General features: G+C 37.6%; 1 protein-coding gene across 3 annotated transcripts in view; it reads right to left on the reverse strand.

Annotated features, from left to right (window-relative positions):
- The window catches only part of MINDY3 (MINDY lysine 48 deubiquitinase 3), a 60,477-nt gene that overhangs the window by 38,342 nt on the left and 217 nt on the right, over positions 1–21,918 (reverse strand). The window contains exons 2-9 of one of the 3 annotated variants that reach the window (XM_074865093.1): positions 15,479–15,600; positions 13,678–13,757; positions 11,517–11,574; positions 9,831–10,004; positions 6,041–6,092; positions 4,009–4,123; positions 3,512–3,585; positions 2,976–3,055 (exon numbers count right to left, since the gene is read on the reverse strand). In XM_074865093.1, coding sequence (XP_074721194.1) covers positions 2,976–3,055; positions 3,512–3,585; positions 4,009–4,123; positions 6,041–6,092; positions 9,831–10,004; positions 11,517–11,574; positions 13,678–13,757; positions 15,479–15,494 — 649 coding nt within the window. In that variant the 5' untranslated portion in view covers positions 15,495–15,600. Of the gene's footprint in view, positions 1–2,975; positions 3,056–3,511; positions 3,586–4,008; positions 4,124–6,040; positions 6,093–9,830; positions 10,021–11,516; positions 11,575–13,677; positions 13,758–15,478; positions 15,601–21,918 lie in introns of those variants that run through there. The other 2 variants (XM_074865084.1, XM_074865099.1) reach the window with 2 other exon arrangements.

The following is a 21,918-nucleotide window of genomic DNA, read 5'->3' on the forward strand; positions in this document are numbered from 1 at the left end:
GTAAAGTGCCTTTACATAACTTCTGAATAAAAATGCAAGGCAAGTGCCATTTTAAAAATTCAATTTAGCAAATGTGTTTACTTATGATAATAGCATCCCCTGTCTAGCATTCTTCCTGTTCCTGCATTGTGGCTGAATCTTCTCACTGTTGCTTCATTGCTGCCTCTGCAAATATACTACAAACCACATAACATCCATTGCTTTCTGCAGTTCCTTAGCATCACCTTTCCTCCATGTTCAGAGATACCTTTCCTGCCCCTCGGTTTCAGAAGTTCACTTACTGATTACACCTAAGCACAGAAATACCTGAAATTTTTTTCCATTATGTTTACATGGAAAAAAATCAAGCAGCACTGGCAATCAACTGTCTACAATACTAATGTCAAACCTCCCAACTTGTAATCGCTTGACCAGAGGAATGTAAAGCAAGTGACCAGTAACCAAATGAGAAAAATGCACATAAAGCCAACTTCAGAAAATAGTCAGCAAACACGTTTAGTTCTTGTCACTGTGACACCTGCAACCCTTCTACATGAGAAACTCATAGCATTGGCAGAATGGAAGCTGAAGGCTACAAAGAGAGTCAAAATATATGAGAAATGATTGAAGGAGAAAAGATGGCAAAAAGGATTGATAGACAGAGGAAATGTGACAATTTATCCAAAATTCAGTCTTGCCTAAGAAGTTGTGAGTATCACAGGCTGCTCTTTGTCCTTCTTTTTGATAGACTACACAAATCATATAATAGATATTGATTACAGATTTATGACGCGAATAAGCTAGTTCTGACTATAATTGTCCCAAGGACTTGAAGAAAATGGAGGACTCCCAACAGTAAAGTCTAATTACTTGACTGGTAAAAAAATTAACAGGATACATAACACCAGATTCTTAAGATGTACTAAAGATTATTTTTCTGCTCCTCCTCTCCCCCCAGAAAGAGTCAGATGTTTCTACGGGGGTTCTGGTTCTGTATTTTTAGTGCAGAATTGACTAAGAACCTAAATGTGGAATATTACTCTGTGCAAAGAGAGTTCAGTGTTCTCAGAAAAGAAAAAAAATTCAAACTTGGATAACTAACGAATAAGGTCTACCAGAAAGATAATCTGAAAGACAAATGAGGGAATGAACTTCAAGATTTCAAAAAAAGATATATTAAGTTGCAGAATAGCAAATTATCCCAATGTAAAGGAAAGTTGCAAGAACAATTCAGATTGATAGATTACAATCTAACAACTCAGATTGATAAATCATAATCTAAAAAAATCAAAAGAGAAAATTAAAAATACTGAAAAGAACATATGGATAAAACCAGGAAGGCTAATTACAAGAAATTTCAGTAAGAAAGGAGGGGGATAAGTGACAACAGTGTTCTATACATGCAGCATGAATCAGGGTAGGAATTGACTGATAAAACACAAAATGAAATGATACAAAGAAAATGCAAGTATTCAAAGCCATCTTTGCTTTAATTCACAAAAAGATAAATGATGTCCTGTACTCAAGAAGATTAACAACAAGATAATGGTGCCAGATGTAAAAAAAAAATGGCTAAAAGACTGTAAATAAGAGATGTGTTCAAGCTTGCAGATCATAATGAAATTCATTGTATATCACTGAAGTAGCTAGACAAAATAAGTCTCTGAACCATTAACGATTACCTTACACATCAAAGATAAACGAGGTGCCATGAGACTACTTACCCTAACAACAACAACAAAAAACAACACAAACAAAAAAGCTAGAGGAAAAGCCAGAAGAAAAGATGGTTTAACCTCCAAAGGGTCTTGAAACAAATTAGTAATCAATTTGCATGCACTATGAAGGGCACAAAAAAAAAAAAGCAGCCAGTGCAGGCTCATCAATAATAGACTGCAAGAATCCAATCTAAATGCCCTGATAAGTTGTCTACCAAATAGGGGTGAGAAGAGTTAGATACAATATCCAAATGACATTATGATAAGTCTGATGCTGAAGTGCAGCCTGTATGGAATCAGAATCAAGTGGAAGTCTAAAAAGTCTTAAGGGAGATTATACTACTTGTTCATTGTCAAACCAGAGCATTTTGATTCAGGTCTTGCACGGATCTGTCTTGAACCTCAGTTCAAGCCAGTATTTTCAGTGATGACTTAGATGATGGAAAATCCTTGTAAAAAACACACTGATGAACCTGAGATGGACTTTGTAGCACTGGGAGAGAAGAGGTGAACACCTTCAGAATTCAAAGTGTTCCTGCTTTCAGATCATCTTCTCTGTTTGTAAAATTAAATGCAAAAACCACAAAAGCCCCCTAGTCATCTTTGTGGCCCTCCACTGGACTCGCTCTACTATGTCAATGTCTTTCCTGTACTGGGGAGCCCAAAACTGGACACAGCACTAGAGATGTGGTCTCACACAGATAGAGGGAAGAACCATCACTTACCTCACTTAGGAGGAGGCTATCCTCCTCCTAACATAGCCCAAGATGCAGCTGGCCTTCTTTGCCAGAAGGGCACAGACTCATGAGCAACTCACTGCCCACAAGGACCTCAGGTCCTTTTCTACCAATCTGCTTCCTAGCCAGCCAGTGCTGCCCTGTGCCATTGCATGGGCTTATTCTATCCCAAATGCAGGACTCTGGTGAATTTCATGAGGTTCCTGTCAGTCCATTTGTCTAGTCTGATGTGGCTGCTCTGAACAGTGGCCCTGCCTGCAGTGTATTACCCTTCCCAACTTGCAGAGACTGCACTCCCTTCCATCATCCAAGTCATCAGGAATCTTAAAATTTCAACCTGTAGCTGACAATCCTGTATTCACTGATACTAACATTAGAGATTTAGTGCAAGTATGTTTTATTTCCAATTGAAGTCTGCTTAAATCAAAAGACAGTAAACAAGGAGGCTATCAAAACAGAAATAGAGCATATTCCAAATCTGTAGGTCAACATCTCATAGTATGTAAAAATTATGAACAAGCATAAACTAGAATCAACTTACTCATTCCTGAACATTCTCTGTCTCCATCCCACACATTAGAAACAGCATGCCCCGTCAACAGGAGGTTAATCAAACTTTGGCTGTATAACAGAAAGAAATAGCCTATTAAAAGGGACATACAATTTATTTCTGAAAAAGTAGTTATCTCTAACAAATTAAAAAATTATTGTATTATCTGGGCAGCTAAGCAGACATTCTCTAACTATATTCCTGAACATGTATTTGTAATTCAGCTACACTAATACGATCTCCACTCTTTCAACCAACAACTTGGTATAAAAACGTAGCCCTGAGTTTGAGAATTATTGCTCTGAAAATTCAGCAATAACAGAAGCATTTCCTCAGAACTGATGCACTAAATGGAGTAGGCAGTGAAAAAGGCACGCTATGGTGTGTTGGTTTTAACTATTACAAAGTTATACATGAATCTTTGGCGTAATATCAATAATTTCCTAAAAGAATGATCAGTTACAGAAACATAAAAAATTAGCCCACTAATCTATTTTAAGTGGTAGCAACCATATTTTGCAGCCTACCTTCCATGACCATACACAGGGTCTATCAATGGCTCAGTTGAATCTTCAATTTCATTTTTTATGTTTTCAATACCCTGTAGAAAAATTACAAACATTTTTGCTCTCTTAAGGAATAAATTGCAACATTTACAACAACAGAATGCAATAGTAAAACATTAGGAGGCTGATGTTCTTGTATGAATTGATAACTAAACACACTTCTTTCTCTTGGTGAGAGACGTCAGGGATATACAATGAAGGATGTTTCAAAACTCTGTAGTTCTCCCAGATCAATGGAAAAAAATAAAAACCCAAAACACCCCAAAAAACAGATTGAGCTTTTCAAGTTTTTATGCTGGAAATGTACTGCAAAATGAAGATACCATTCCATCCATTTATCTATATTTGATGTAGTTTATCAGTTTAGTGTTCACCTTTTACAGAAAAAGAATCACATGATCAAACTTGCTCTTAACAAAGAAACAAAACACACAAAGAATATCAAACAACCCACAAACCTTTGTCAGTATTACAGAATACAGAAAGAGCAATACTCCAAATCTGTTTGTCCACACTGAATATTGATTCCAAACTGCATCCTTCAGTTCAGGGAAGCTTTTGAATGCTCGTTTGCTGAAAACAAAAAAACCCAACAGAAAAGGAGAATGTATTTAGGTAGAGCATTAGAATACCATCTCAAAGCACAAACAAGAACTACTAATATGTAACATGAAAATGTCCGAGTAACAGCAGAGTACATCTGGCATTATATACAGAATGACACAGCAGCTGTTCTGGAGTTACTATAACTGCCATACAGTCATTAGTATTTACCCATCAGAAGATGATAAATTCTGGAGCAATGTGCAAAAACGAACATAGTTTTTATATGCAAACACTAACCATAAATTTACATACACTTGTGACAGAGCTGAGTGGCTCGAACCAGTAATTCTACAAAACACTGTTACTGAAACTGTGAATAGACTGTATGTCATCAAAATAACAGTTGCATTATATAGTGTTCTGAAAGAATTCAGTCCATAAACAATAGAGGAAAAAGCCTTCTACTTAACCAGGTAAGACTATCTTTCAGGCTTTTGAAGTCATTATTACATTTCCCATGAGACTTTGATTTTATTAGAATCTAGCTTTGGAAAAAGCAAAATGTTTAAAACCACGAGTGGTACATTAACATTTGGGAAACTATCTGGTTGTATAATAGGGTTGCTGCCTGGATGATAAGGTAACACCAGCTGATCATATGTTTAAAAAGAAAAAAAGTAAAACAAAAACAAAGCAAAGGAAGAGATCCATCAAGATTCCAGTAAAGTAATACGCTTTCTATTTCTTGGGATATTTAGAGGTAAATACTGCTTCTCACAACACAAACATCAGTTTTAATTGAATAGTTCAAACTAGATCACATCCTCTGCTTATCTTACACAAACTTCGGTATATTATTTTCTTTTAGATTTCTTGCACATTTCAAGTCTTGTTTAAAGAAGAAACAAACATCTGCAAAAATATATCCATAGATGGTTTACTCTGGCTAACACTTGAGATTTTTAAACTACCTTTCATTATCAACAAAGTATACATGGCATACGAGGTATGCAAGGCAAAGTCAGTTCTGATATCCATCACTCAGCTTGCTCTAAAAGCATATGCCAGAGCACTCATTGCCAGTGAGAAAGACTGAGAAAAACTAAAGTGGGTACCACAAGTCCAAAGACTGAGGGGGTGAGTGGGAGGGAGAGGGCAGGAAATTAATGTTTTGATCAGATAAGGTTACAAAAAATTTATATTCTCTTTCTTCTTTCCTCATATGACAATGGATTTAAAGAACAAACTATAATTACTGCTGATACAATAAGCAGTAGTTATTTCAGTTCTAATTAGCAACATTTTCCATCTCAAGTGTTATGTGAAATTCTGTTACTCTTTATTTCCTCTTTGAAAATTTATTTGTATAATGATTACAAATGTTCACTGTGAAAATAAAAGGCTGGTACCTTGAAACTCACTAGAACTGTAAGCTCTGTATTTACACCCCAAAAAGATAACAGTTAAAATATGAAACAAAAATCAGTCTTGTATATGAAACATTTTTATAAATGTTTCTTAATGTGTCAAATCAGGAAAAATACTACATGACAATTTTTTTCAGTGTATATATCACAAGTATTTCAGATAGAAACACCTGTGAAGACAGTGTATAAATATTGAGGATTAACATCTCTAACTTAAATATGAATCTTAATTAGCTGTGTTCATACACGTCAAGTGCACAACTTATTCAGCCAACTTCACACATTTCATTGCTCCAGTTTTATTTTAAAGCCTAATGCTTAAGCTCAAGATAATATATTGCATTTTAAACAGTAAAATACAAAGAAAAACCACCAAAGCCCCCAAACCAAAACTTGAAATCCAAGTTTAACCTGAGGTATAGCACACACAAAATTTCTCAACATACCCCTTTCAGGGCTGTGAATAGTAGTGTAACTTCAAAATACTGTATTTTAAATGTTCCAACATATTACTTACTGAATTAATGCATGAAATCGCTCAAAGCCAAGCTCTTCGACAGCCAAGGCAGCTATACACAAGAGACACTTTTCAGCACTACACATGGCAAAAAAATGACACAAGATACACACAGCAAGCTAGTATACTTTCAAGCTTTAATTATAATTTTTAATCCTCCCTTGACATTTAATTTTTTTAACTGATTAGTATAAACTAATTTACCGCAACATTAAGATTCCACCATACAAATTAGTGAGAACATTTCTATTTGGACTAATCAATTTATTAAAAGCACAAAGCCACTGGAGTGTGTAGCCTTGAAAATATTTGTCAAATACTAAGCTGTTGATTTTGTACAAAACGTGGCTGTCACAAAGTCATCAAGCATATGCATACTATAGATACAATTTTGCAGGTCAACAAGAAGTATTATTTCCCAGAACAGCAAGCATGATTATTTGGATCATTTTATCAATGTACTTATGCTGTATTTTTTCTTCAAATATACATTTCTGTTACTGAAATTCTGGTGGTTTTTTCCCCCCTTTTAATGGTTCTTTATCACAAATTAGTAGAATTATTCTACACAGTGGTACACATCCTGGTTTTAAATAAATTTGCGTTGTTTTCTTTAAATAATGGATAAACAGCCTTTCAAGTGTTGTGCCCAAGACAGAAAAAAAAAAAAAATACAGCATTAGTGTCTTCCCAAGTTCAACACAGGCTTTATACCTTTGTTCCCCTCACAACATTTCCAAACCAAGGAGACAAAATGAACTTTTAAAATCAAATTTTCTTTTACCAAAAGGAAATTACACTTGTCAGTTGTGTAATTATCAAATTCTACAGACATTCAAATATTAAGACTGTAGCAGTCTTTAGTGTCCTCTGTTTATAAGGACTTTATCTTCCTGATAGTAGACTAATATACAAAACAGACAGATCTGCATTCTGATAAAGGCCACTTAATGCAGAGTATTTAAATAATGTCTGATGATCTAGCTACTGAATTTGATTGCATACAGTTCATTAAAGACCTGAAGCCATTAGGGCTATATTACGGATCAATTCTTCCCACAAGAATTCCCCAAAGGCCTTTTAATGCCCTTTCTGATTGTATTTTGAAAGATGCACTCGATTTACCTACGTGCAAGCACAACTGCTTCTCCAGCAATAGAGTACTTTCATTTTCTACTTCAGAAATAAGGCAGCAGTGATCTTAAGAGTGTTATGTTTTGCCTTCTGAAAAACTATGAGGAATTACTAAAATTAGGTTACCATATACAAAACTAGATTTAAGAAAATGTATTTTAAGACATTTTTAAAAAAATATAGAACAATGAATCTAAATTGCAGAAAATGCTACAAGATCCAACCCGCCTCCAAGAACATATGTTTTGTAAGCAGAAACTTAGAGGGACTAAATCATATAAAGCGATCTTTGAACCTGGGAACTTGCAATACTACAGCCAACGCATGGCCAACAACAAGTCACTGGTATACACCACAAAAGCAGATGAAAAATGCTATTGCATTCAGCAAGTGTGCTCGAATCCACCTTTTGTTCACACAGCAGGATGATAGGCAGTTTCATTCTGTTACTACAGAACAGAGTGAAATGGTAAGAGAACTACTATTTGAAACAAAGAGAAAGAAGTAGAAATTCTAAAGAGAAATGTATACACAATTCAAATAAAGACAGTGCTTAGTGGAGAGGAGAAGAACAAACAGCAATAGAACATAAACTGTATGAGAAATACAATTGTATAGAAACTCTTTAAAATGATACTCTATCATGCTGTGTCTAATCATATTTCATGATTTTATTATATATTCCCATATTCAATTCCCAAATAGCAGTAGCCTGCCATGTGGAATTGTATCTGTAATGCTCCCACACACACATAACTCGCCAGCTATGACAATGCCCGTTTCTATTTTTATTGATTACAGCAACCAAGCAAGATATCATTTATTCCTTTGCACTACCAGTAACAGAACTCTGCATTATTAACAATACCTTCTTCACATCTTTGTCCCAAGTCTAACCAGGCAAGAAGCTGGTCTATAGTTAAATAGCAGGACAGGAAAGAAAAAAACCCCTAACAAATGTATCTTAAATCAGGAACTGTATTGCATTATAGCTATAAGATAAAATACTGTTTGAACTGTAGAGTATATACAAGAGGTACATTCAGTGTCTAGCAGGAAACACAGAATATGAACAACGAAAGAGATTAACGTTGCCCATGACAAAAGCAGACTGTTCATGGTAAATGTACCCTGCTCTTCCTAAGCACATTCCATGGCATTAAGGGCAAGTCAGGCAGAACTTGTAGATTTGTACAGAAATATGAAAAATGTAGGTATGTAGTAGAACGGATTAGTTCATTAAGTGTCAGTGTTGAGAGTAATTATTGGGTGTGTGTTTAAAGAGACTTTCTGCTGAACATTTTCTACAGTTAAAAGGTTCTTTAGCATAAGGCAATATATTAATAAACAGAACAGTAAAAGCCTATTGATAACTAGGCTCTGCTTCATTTTTCCTTCAAAGGAAGCTTCATAATATGAGCAAGAGCTTCAGAGACAACTGGAAAATCCACAGAAATGAGGAACTTCACTGTTAGACCTGCCTTATTAACTTGCAAAGGAAGATTATTTCTTTTTTTTTAACCAGAAAAGTTGTAGATACAACTGTCTGCATAATACCTTTTCTTAATAAAAAACCTGCTCACTTTGGAACTCTTACGTGGTGACCTCCTGTTTTTTCAATTCAGTAACATTTTAATTCTTATTGTTTAAGCCTTCTAAAGCACATGGAGCATTTGATAGAAGCAGATGAAGATGACTTGTAACATAAAGAGCTCCAGCACTACTAATTGCTAAAGCTAGCTGCACACGTATAAACCTACTCGCAGAATTCTTTCTTTGTAGTTATGCCACAAATTGCCAAATAACATATTCCTTCCATCAAAAGATGGCACCTTTGTAAGCATGTTCTCGTGTGAAGAGTTTTTCATACTTCTTAAGGGACACACTGGGAACAAAAAACTAAAAGAAAAAGCAGCTTATCTTTTAAAACATTAGGTATATCCTATTAAAAGATTAATAAACACACATCTCAATGATTATGTGTTGACAGATAAACTTTCCATGTCACTGGCTCCACAGCAATTAAATATGACTGGATGCCATATCTTAGCACAACAGATGACGTTCACTGGATCCCTGATGTCAGTAACTAATGAAGGAACCAAGACGTTTGCAAAAAACAGGTAACCAAAAATTCTAATCTACAAAAAAATTCTGTTAATCTACTAGAAGGTGATTTGATTAAGCTGTTTGGGTACTGCATAGAATCAAATATAGGGAAAAAAAGCTTACTTTTCTGTAAGAGGGGACCCAGAATATTTCAGAACAGAAAAAGCTTTGCAGAATTTCCTACCAAAGCTCTTCTGAAATAAAGCAACAAGTTAAAATATTCCTCCAGTGTTAGGAAGCATGCAGATTTTTCCAAATTCAATTGATCAAAATCAGGTCCAATAAATCACAAAATAAAATTCAAAAGATTACGAAAATTGCTTAAATTCAAGAGAAACACATATGTTAGAACTCCAGTGATAGACAGCACATTCCTTTTGACAAAAAGGATCAACAAATCAATTACAACAGACAAAAATCCATCTGTTGCTAATGGAATCACAAAGGCGAAAACCCCACCTGTGTAATAATAAAAAGCAGTGGCCCCTCAAGAAACCCGTAATACTTCACTAAGCAATGGGTAATTTAGAACAGAAATACATCTTACAAGGTTGTTCCTCTTGACGACTAGATTCTGCAGGACTTTCAGAAATACTAGCAGTTTCTTCAGTTGTTTTTCCTCTTATCCATGTTGCCAGAGAGTACGACTCAGAATTATCAGAGCAAGCCATTTCCAAAATATCACATAATGTATGACAGAGAAGGTTCTTCTGCTCCTCTTCTGAAAGATCAGAAACCTACATGAGTTCAATTGCTGCTAATCAGTGTCTTACATAAGCTACTAGTATCTTTTTTATACAGTAATCTAAATAACTGAGTTTATTACTTTTATCTTATTAATTATTAACGTTAATTGCTCTTTGACTATACTGGACCAAATAATTATAAAGCTGTCTTTAGAAAAATGTGTTTTAATATGACTACTAATCCATTCCCTTTCCCAATAACAGATTTCAATCAAATATTTATAAAACACAGAAGTACTATGGACAGGAGTAGATCTCACAAAGAGGAGTTTAGAGACATGTAGTATACATACTGTATGCCTCTGTATTGGGTTTGCATGGCAAGGTTTTGGTAGTGGGGCGGATACAGGGGTGGCTGCTGTGAGAAGCTGCTAGAAGTTTCCCCTATGTCCGACAGAGCCAATGCCAGCCGGCTCCAAGACGGACTCACCGCTGGCCAAGGCCGAGCCCATCAGTGATGGTAGTAGCATCTCTGGGATGACATATTTAAGAAGAGGGAAAAAACCCAAACTTGTGCAATTGCAGTGGGAGAGAGGAGTGAGAATATGTGAGAGAACCAACTCTGCAGACACCAAGGTCAGTGAAGAAGGAGGGGGAGGGGGTGCTGCAGGTGCCAGAGCAGAGATTCCCCTGCAGCCTGTGGTGCAGACCATGGTGAGGCAGGCTGTGCCCCTGCAGCCCATGGAGGTTAACAGTGGAGCAGATCTCCACCTGCAGCCTGGGGAGGACCCTACGCTGGAGCAGGTGGATGTGCCTGAAGGAAGCTGTGACCCTGTGGGAAACCAGTGCTGGAGCAGTCTGTTCCTGAAGGACTGCAGCCCATGAAAGGGACCAACATTTGAGCAGTTCATGAAGAACTGCAGCCTGTGGGAAGGACTCATGTTGGAGAAGTTCGTGGAGAGCTGTCTCCCATGGGAGGGACCCCCCACTGGAACAGTGGAAGAGCATGACGAGTCCTCCCCTGAGGAGGGAGGAGTGGCAGAAACAATGGATGATGAGCTGACCACAACCCCAATTCCCTGTCCCCCCGTGTCACTGGGAGGGAGGCGGTAGAGAAAACTGGGAGTGAAGTTGAGCCCAGGAAGAAGTGAGGGATGGGGGGAAGGTGTTTTTAAGATTTGTTTTACTTCTCATTACCCTACTCTGATTTGATTGGCAATAAATTAAGTTACTTTTTCGAAGTTGAGTCTGTTTTGCCTGTAACATTAATTGGTGAATGATCTCTCACTGTTCTTATCTCCACCCACAAACCTTCTGTTATGTTCTCTCCCTCCCTGTCCAGTTGAGGAAGGAGAGTGACAGAGCTGCTTTGGTGGGCACCTGGCATCCAGTCAAGGTCACCCCACTACCACAGCCTCATCAAATGGCATGGGTGCACACTTACACAAAAAGAAAGTGTAAAATATTTTAAAATTTTGTACTAGGACATGCTTTACAAATAATTAAAGTAGAAAAAATAAAGAGGAAAAAAAAAGAGGTCTCAGTACCTGGACAGTCTCTCCAAGTAGACTTTTCGCTGGTAAAAAGCCTCTTCAAAAGGAATGCCTTTGTTTTCAAAGCATAAAATAATATTAAAATACGAGACACACCAACTTTTACATCATGTCACAAGCTCTATACCAAAGCATTTTTGTATGTTATTAGAAGGGTTTCAAGCTGCTTATTGTTCAGTAAGAGACCCTGAGCTTGCACTATTTACTGATTTTTCCCATTCAAACTAACTACAAAGGTGGCCTCATACCTATGTTCAACATTATTGAGTTTGAACTTCAAGTACATTTCAAATACACAGAGTGCATATTTACATAAACATCTCCAGACTCACAGGGCTGCTGTAACAGAGGCACAAATATTCTGCAATATAACTGATGAGTAATACCATCTAGCCACTCAAACCCCTTTAGTAGTTAAAAAGCCTACCTCTTAACTATTGCAAGTCATAATGCACAGATCAAAGAAAACCTACGCATCTCCATATCCCTGCTTTGCTCTTCATCAACACTAATGCTGCAATTATAAAAAAAATATACTCTAAGTTACAGAGAAGGAACAATGAAAGAACAAACTTTGGGAAGCAGACTCTTGGTCTTTCTAATTACTCTATTAGATGCTGTTTCAGGTATTTACAGCACTTTAAAAACAGCTGCTTAAACTTTCACTTCTTCCCTGACAGACTCAGCCTGTTGTCTTATCACAGATCTTTTGCACACCTTTTTTAGTAATTCACAGCAGCAGTAGGCACTGCAAGATCTGTTTGATCCCTTTGTCCTTCCCAAGCTGGAACTCAGCTGGAACATGCCTTAACTATTTAATCTCAAAGACGTTGAACTACATGTAAAACTGGAAAAACACTTGTCTATAAGAACATATGATATGGTAAAGACTTGACACTGCCTTTAAGGAGCCAGCTGGTCCTAATCTTTAGTCTCTCCACTCTGCCCAAATAAAAGACTTGTAATTCTAACATCAGAGACTGGACACTCTATATCTCGTTTTAAGACCACAGAACTAGACAGAACCACGTTACAGAGTGCAATTCATAATAAAATATTTTTCTATTGATTGTTTACGACCTAAGCAAGTGGTGCTCCTTCCTGTGATACAAGTCTTTTGGTGGGACCGGTGTTTAGAGTGTCTTGAAGTAACCATAACAGAGGTTTTATGAACTATCACATTACACACACCAGAGATACAAACAATTCCACGATGTCAGCTGTCTGACTCGGACACCTTCCAGATCATGATGAGATTAACTCTGCTACATGACTTTAATATGTTACCTATCAGTGGACAAGGCCTGAACTCAGACCTAGACATACCTTGCAGAATTTGATCTGTGTGCAAGGAGTCAAGAGCGGGTTACCAAAAAGAGTAATCTGGCCCATGACTCAATGTCTGCCTGTCTCTACAGGGTGCTCCTGAGAAAAGGAGGAAGTGTCACAGATTAGACAAAGTGCTCTAGCAGAATGGATCCAGCCTACAGGTCATGCATGTATCTACACAGCAATCAGAACTGCCACAGAAACAGCATTTCAAAGAGTATGCACATAGCCTATGAGATACAGTGACGTAAGAAAACAAACAAACAAACAAAGATATCACAATCACAGTTGGCTGAGCATATCTGAAGCACAAGTGGAATCCTAAGCATGTATCCGGAATAAAATATATTCACCTGACATACTTCAATTATTCTGCTAACTAGGACTTTGAAAGCATAACTTTTCTCCTTTTCTCACGTAGCAAACCTTGTTAGGTTTGAAAACTGATTGCTTCAAATATTTCTAATACAGTTTGCTAAAGCAGCCAGTGTGACAGATATTACCTTTCTTTAGGACAGGGATGATAGATGAGAAAAGATTAGGATTACATTTATATCTGATCTTTTACTTCTCTCCCTTTATCTGGCATTCCCCACTTTAAAGTTACCTCTGCTTGGATCAACCTGCTGCACTTCCTCAAACAAATTCACTTCTGCAAAAACTACAGTTCAAAATCAGCCCATCTTTGCCTTTTTACTGAGTTTTTTGTCTCCTCCACACTGTAATTAACTGATCTGCAATTTTTTAAATATTTATTTTAGTTTAGAGAAAAAAACAAATTGGGGGTTACTAATTTTGAACCATTCCTGTAATAAATGCATCTTACCTGCACAGGTGCAATCACTGCACAAGGGCCACCTTCAAATTGTTCTAATGCAGTTGATTCAGATTCACTAAACACAAATCCTGTAAAATGAAAAAAGACTGTATTTGGTAAAATAGGTAAACAAGCAGGTGCTTATGTATACTCCTTCCCTAATAGAAATTACACCTGATTTATTCACCTTCAAAGATTAGGTAAGTTTTCAAGATTTTTTTCTCCCTTGGGTACTAACACAATGTGGTTAAACTGTCTGAAGAAAAAAGTCACTAATACAGGTGAAAGCACAGAAATGAACTATCTATCTCAGCAACGAAATAATGACCACAAAGGGCCAACAGCTAGGGTTTGAAACAAATGGATTTTTAACAGTAAAACTGTCATTAGAGCACAATTGGCCAGATACTTAAACCTTAGCTTTTATTTTATTACAGTTTATTTCTTATTCAAATTTTTTGTAAGAGATAACATTGTCTCACATATGTAAAAAAAAAAAAACCACCTTTGAACCTTTACTGAACATGCATAATACATTTCTATTCCCTATGAAGGCACAGTATGCCTCCCACTGATCTCATTTTTGGCCTATCAGTGCTGCCTATTAAGACTGAAATATGCTGAGTAACTCAAATATTCACTTTTAACCACTGAAGCAAGCCTCTTAATGGTGTTCTTTCACAGAAGATACGCTGTATTTACTGAGATGCAAGATCATCTATTTTCTCCTTCCATCTTCAATGCTTTTGTGTTTCAGAATTATTTTACAGTCACATAATAGAGCAAACGCTGGAGCAATTACTGCAAAATTGTTTGTTACCACCTTGCCCTTAAACCTGTCTTCAAGATACAGTGATTCATAGCTTGCATTTCTCGTAGATAAATGCATGTACATGGGCAATTACCTTGATGAAACTGACACACAGCAACTTACTCACAGTGAGTGATATTTTGCATTATCCTTTTAAGCGCTGATAAGATTGTGCTGAAGTGACTCTAGTTCAATGTAATCTAGAAACCATGCAACTGCAGTCAGCAACTCAGCAGCAAGCACAAGCAAGTGGGGGCAGGGAGAAAGAGGATACACACGCATATTTTCGCAGCAGTGTCAGTCTCAGTGGAAAGAATATTCAGTGCCTCTTTCCCACAACTTCTCCTTCTTCCAATTCTGTATCATTACATGCTGCCATGTCAAAAGCACCCCTAACCCCCAGATCTGAATTTCAACTGGGGAAACGCATCCCCCCAATACAGACTTCCACATTACTGCATGACAAGTACATCATCCCAAGCAGCACAAGAGAGGACCACTGCATGTTTTGTAGGCCATATATCACCACAGAAATGATCGTTGTTCAACAACAATGTGATTTTTTTTTTTTCCAGATGGATCAATGTAGCCATAGTTCTTAAAAAAAAAGGGGTTTCCCCTGTATCTGACAGAAGGCTACAGGGGTTTTTTTTAATTGAATGTGCAAATATGCATTACAAAGATGTATTTTATATTCAAAACCCAGACGCACGTCAAGCCTACATACTTAGATCTGGCATCACCCAATGTAACAACAAAGCTCCATTCATCCATACTTCAACCAAAGTTTGCACTAGCATCATTTCGCTCCCCTGTTAACATACCCCAATCAGACATATCACCACTCTTTTAAACCTTCTGAATTAGTTTGTGCAGGCTTATCATAGTAAAAGGTAAGTCTCCCTCTACTTTGAAGCATTACTGCATGCCATCTAAGCACACTGCATCAATAGGTTTTAGTCATTTTAATGATTTAGCCACTGCAGAAAAACAACATACTTGGATGTGGTACCATTAAACCACACTTAAGAAATCTTGAATTTGTTTCACATTCTTCAGGCTTCTTACAGAAAGCATGAACTGTCTCAGCTTAACCCTGCCCTATTTTTCAAAATTGCTTCCTAAAAATAAAGAAAATCAAGTATGAACCACCAAAGTGAATACAAATTTGAGAGAGACAATGCAAAACTGGTATTACATGGAAATTGACAGAATACAACCACAGGGAAAAAAACATATATAATACCTAAAGGAACACTTAACTTCTTTAATCTAAATGCTCTTAATGCTTAATAAACATCAAGGTTCTAAAAGCTCTTAAGCAAAAGAAATGGGCTTCAGGGATTTTGGTCTTGCTCTTTTTCTTAAAACTTCTACAAAATCTGAAAGTCAGCTCAGGTAAAATTTCAGAAACCAGCAGCCTGAAGTCCAGCTGGGTTCAAGTCTACCTCAGCCTGCAATCACACCTACTTACCTTTTTTGCCCTCCACAATAATCACATCTTGAGCAATGTCTATAAACACCCATCAATTCCATGCTCTTCCTTATGATTCATAGGTGGCCTGGCCAACCTTTAAGCTACCAACTAAGACTAGCATCTCTGATCCAGACTAATTCTACTTACTCTCACTCTTAACCAGTCATATCTATCACACAGTTCTTTTCACTCAAGCTAAAATTTCAAGAGCAAAATAGATGTAATGCAGCCAAAATCATCTTTTTTAATTAATCTGCCTGCCTTTTATCCATGAGTATAATTATCGTCATTTACCTGTAAGAAACATAAAATAGTATCATTATCATTCATCTTCCTTGTCATTTATAACCCTATTAAATGCTTCATTGACCCCATTTTTTCAACATCACTACTGTTTTAACCTTTCTGGCAGGGGACAGGGGGGGGAAGTAGGTCTAGATTCGTATTTGTAATCAGTGTATTGCCCAATATTTTGAATTATGGTGACTATTATATTCTCAGATCTGTCTTTATATCCTTTGTCTACTATTAATCACACAAGACAAAGTTTTATTCTCCGTATTCTCCCCAAACTTAGCATTTACCAAGGCCCATATTTCTCTTCTTACACCTAATTCTTAGCTCTTCTACATACGGTTTGCCAAAATGAACAGATAACTTAGTTACCTACTCTTGTGTTTCATCCTACTCTTGTGTTTCATCTAATACTACACATCATGGTCCAAAGCACTACGAAACCCATTCGTTCTTCTATTATGACCACCCCACCACTTTCCTGCATTTTAAAATTATTTGCCCATTTCTAAAAATTATTTGTTTTAAATCCAAGACACTCTAGACATTAGTAACATTGTCATCTTACAAACGATGATGTATGCCTTCAGTGTTTGCACTCTGTGAAAGAACCAATTCTAGCTGCATGAAAGACACATGGGGAGAGGCTAAAGAGCATGCAATATTAATATATTAGAAAAAAAACTTGCTCTATCTCTGATCCAATCTACCTACAAAGATGCTTCTCTATTCATTTTTTTTTGTCCTGTTCTCTGCTGAATCAGCCTCTCACCCTGGAACTGTATTTCTTTTTCTCTTTTGGGATACAAGAACTGCCTGAGAGAAACACTAGAATAATCCATTACTACCCAAGTACAAGGTTTACAACAAGTCTTAAATGTTTCATCCTTTCTCTAGAGCTGGGTGTAGAGTAACAAACACATTTTGTGTATGGCTTTGGGTTTTCAAAGTGTATTTTCATAGTAAAATGAAACTTCTGAAATTTTCTGTGGGAAAACTCAAACAAAACAACTTTTCCCCACACACACAAAAAGAAAGGAACATTTACTACAGCAATTCCACAACAAAACTCCACTTAATGGGTTGTGGATAAAGAGCCAGGAAGTCTTGGAAGGGTTTGAAGAAAGTATCCAAATTACCTGGTAGGCTACCACTAAATTTGGCAACAAGCTGCCAGAAAACAAGGTAAGATTCCAACGTGTCTACCTTTTTTCACACCTTTGTAAAAAAACCAAATCAAACCAAACCAGCTCTGTGAAACTTCTGAATTTGGCTGGAACTTCTGAATCTGTACCCTGGTAAGAGCCCTCTATGTGAGTACTCCTCAAGACCTTTTATTTTCTTTAAGCCTGTCAGCCTTATCTAGAGTAAAGAATGGATTCACTAGCACCACATCCTTTCTTAAAGTAAGGACACTGTCTTTTCAGATACTCCTTTTTGGGCCCAGGCAGCAGCACAGAGTTTTAGTGTTCACTAATTATGTAGATAACTGTGTTACAGGGCATTTCAAATTCTTCCTCCTCTATGTGTATTCCAACTACATCAGCCATAAGATACCATCTTCTTAACAACATAACTTACATGTTCACACCCCATTTTTTTACAGTGAATAGTATCTTCTATTCTTCTTTCAGTTTAACAGTGCTGAAAGGGCTGTTATTTACACATAATGACACAGTCCCTCAAAAAACTGTATTTCTGCCCCAAAGTCTAACTTTTCATTCAGCAAGCTTCACAAGAGGTTTTGCGTCCTTCAGAATGAATTCATTACTTTAAGACAACTTTGCATTACGGAAGTACATGAAATAAACATTTAAATCTCATACACAATAGAAAGGGATTTGACAAGTCTGTCTAAACAGCAAGATGTGGTTATTTTGTCTGTAAAGGCAGTATCACTACCTCAAAACCAGTATGCCACTCCAGGGGAGAAAGGAAGAAAAAAGCCTAACAGTATAAAATTGAGAACAGAAATTCTTCCCTAGAGAAGGCTGTTAGGTAGCTCGTCCCCCATGTTTTTCCAAAAGCTAGTTGTCTCACATTTAATAGCAGTATGGCTTGTCTTAGCAAGAAAGACCACTTCCTACTGGCAGAAATTAGCAACATCTACTTAAACAGAAGCAACATCTTCTACTTTAACAGAAGCTCTAAGTCGGTAGTCATCAGTACTTCTTTGTTTAAAGACCTCAGTATTTTTTCCACATGATGTGCAAACTCCTGGCAGCAAGTTTGGCTTTTAACTTCTTAATTTTCACAGATGCCTTAAAAGCAGTCCACAGACCATGACCTGAAAACCACTCTCAAGGTTTACTTTGCTAAGCGTGCCTGGCATCGGTGAAGCAGAAACTTCTAAAGCAGTTCCACCAAAAGATTTGAAGAGGCAATACTTAGGGCAGACAAGCAGCAACAAGGAGGCAGAGGTGGCCCAATAGGTGTAACCACTTCCTCCAGCTGTTCACATAATCCACACTTGTCTATACCCTAACTGTGAATACTAAATGAAAAACGCTTTGCTTTTCTTCCTGATTAACAGCTCCAGTGACTTAACAACAGTACTGTAGGACCTAGCTCCTCAACCAAGGATGTAATAAAAGCCAATCTGGTGATGTTTAAACGTACTAGACCAGAAACAGAGTTCCAGGCACGTAAAAAAATGAAACCTGGAAATAATAGGGGAGAAGGAAAAGGAGAGTTGTCAAATTACCTGGAAGCTGGAAGAGGATCCAGATAAAACAGACCTTTTTACATTGTAAGGTATAAGTACATACACAAACTGTAGTATTAATACCTTCACGTTATGCTTTTGAAGTTAAATAGCTGTTTTGGTAAGACTGTTCCATATCTTTCTTTCCAAAGACCAGTGAGAAAACGCTTAGGTAATTCTGAAAGGATAATGCCCTCAAAACTGCCAGACATTCATAGTGGTGTAGACCTGATGCCGCATGCCTTAGGGATGATCTGAAGAGCAGCTTTATGAATGGAATTTGTCTCTTGGATCAATGAAGAAAATCACTCCTAAATGGGTATGTTTCTTCACTGTTCAGTTCTCCTAACTCCTTCCCAAGTCATCGTTACCTATGCCAGGAAATACCGAAGTGCAGGCTGAGCCTTTGCACTACATTCCTCTGGGTCCACTTTCAGGATTGTGGTAAATGGGATTCAAAGTTCAAACTGCAAATTCTGCTGCAATCATAAAGAAAAAAATTTCTATTACACCCCCCCCCCAACTGCAACAACAGCTTTGCAGCCATGCTTTTGTTAAGTCAGGAATCAAAGCAATATATTTAAAGTTGCCAATGCAGCAAACTGAGGGAATTACCGTCACTAACTTCAAATGGCATATCCACATTAGCTAGGGCAGTTCTTTTAACTGCCCACAGATCAGTCTGTGTTCAGTTTTGACCAAACAAATATGATGGTTAAGGAGTTTGGTGCATGATGAGGATTCCCAGAACACTGCTATCTTTAATTGAGAAACTGACTGGTTTGAATATTCCATTCAAGACTCTCCCTACTCTCTACTTTTACTTCCAAATGTAAATTATAGTTCTCAACCTCCAAAGGGTTTGAGAAAGGATGAAACAACATTCAAAAAGTATCTGAAATAAATACCAGTGTTGGCTCTACATTCTAAGAAAAAAAAACACCACAAAAAAACCCCCAACACTAAACTAGTAGTTTGATACTTTCTGCACATATGATGTGAAACAAGGGTCTATCTTTTGAACTTTGAAGTCTTTGGAAATAAGAAAGCTTGATTTTTATGTCTGGGGTTTTTTTTCCGATCTTGATGAGTCAGTGTTGACAAGACTCCTTTGCAGTAGGTAAATGGTGTAGAACTTCTTTAACAAAATAGAAACTGAAAGTTGGGTAAATGTATCATGCTGCAACTCAACACAGGGGACTGAGACTGACTTTTTTGATTCCCAGTATAGCACCTCCAAACAACACACTAACTTAGTGTTGTGTGTTTTTACTACACAAAATTGGCTATATCTAAGAGGATATAGAGAAGGGAACAGATACACCACACAGTATAGCTACAGGACTTTGCCTGAAGACAGACAGGAAATACCAGCTCCTTTCCAGGAGCCACCAAGAACATGAAAGGCCTTTGCCATCAATCTTTCACAGGATCACAAGTGTGGGGTGCTACAACAGACATTTCAATAAATTTTGAAACTGCTAAAATATCATATACAAACAAACTATCTTGAAAGTGTCAATTCTGGTAATGTAATGTTACCAGCTAAAGAAAAAATTAAGCTTTTTACTACCAATTATTTTTGTTGACTTTGCAAAAACCTTGTACTGAAACAGCAACACTCTACCAAAACTTGAGGTATTTCAGAAAGTAATTATATTTCAGTAAAAATAACCCATTCACTAGGAAAAGTAATGGCTTTACTAGGCCTGCTTAAATTCTAGAACTTGGAAGGAATTTGGCATTTTTTCCCCTAAATATTTCTCACCAAGTTATCTCGTCTGGTAGTGCACTCTGTGTCCTGGGGCAGGGGAGATGCTGCACAGCTCCCAAATCAACACCCCACATGCATCCATTGAAACTATGTATCACTCGTGTTAAAAAAAAAAAAAAAAAAAAAGCAAGGAACAGAGAATACTAAAAACATCCTTTTGTTTCAGCCAACTTTTACCCTGAGACCTGAATGCATTTTTTTTTTTTTTAAATCTATAAATTCCACTATCATTTGTGATTTTTCTCCAGGAATTAGGGATTTTTTTTTTGAATGATCTTTATAACCACTACTATAATTCTTCAAAGTCCATAGTAAGTTATAGAGAAGGCTATTATTCCCTTCTTTCAGCCAGGACAGGTACACTGACTGATTTCTTGCATACCATTTTTATTGGTAATTCTCAGTACTACACCTTGCAATTGCAGTTTTGAAAAAATACCAGAAAAGCACCATCAAGAAGAAACTATGTGTAGGTTGCACAATTTAAATATGTAAAAAATATCTTACAAATACCCCAGGTTCCACGGCTATTGATGTTTTACTGCTTGCCATGTCCTAAAGATGGTATGCACCTGCTTCAATCACCAAAGAACCAGTTTAAAGAAAATCTGTGGGTCTCTGTCCCTAGCCTGTCCCCGCTTTTGCTAAGTCTATTTGTGATTCCCACGTTCTTCGCAAAAAAAAAAAAAAAAAAAGGGGCAACTCTTATGTTCATGTTTCCACGAGCTATGTAAAGTAACGGCACAAGATGCTGTTGAAATATATTTAAGAAACACATTTCTTTCCCTACTCTTTTACGTTCCTTTGAAGATTTGTGGCAAGAGACGGCCAAGCTGCAAAAAATATTATTTAGCAAGTGAAACTGCTGCATCATTTTTCCCGTGGGCCACACGCCGAATTGCGGGTGATACGGGAACAGAGCGCAACCAACTACCGCTGCCCCCACCCGCAGGGGCGCGGAGGGGCCCCGGCCCCATGGAGTGGCGCCTCCCTCCGCCCGCAGACACACGGACACGGACAGACGGGCGAGACGGGGCCGCGCGGGGGCGACGAGGAGAGCTGCGGGTGCGCCCGGGCAGGTGGGCCGAGGGCAACGGGGCGGGCCGAGGAAGGGCCCCCGGGGACGAAGGCCGGGCAGGCACTGGGCCGGGGGAAGGGCCGGGCCGGGCCGGGCCGGGCCGGGCGGGGAG

The sequence above is a fragment of the Strix uralensis genome, chromosome 1, assembly GCF_047716275.1.
Source record: "Strix uralensis isolate ZFMK-TIS-50842 chromosome 1, bStrUra1, whole genome shotgun sequence".
Taxonomy (NCBI): Eukaryota; Metazoa; Chordata; class Aves; order Strigiformes; family Strigidae; genus Strix; species Strix uralensis.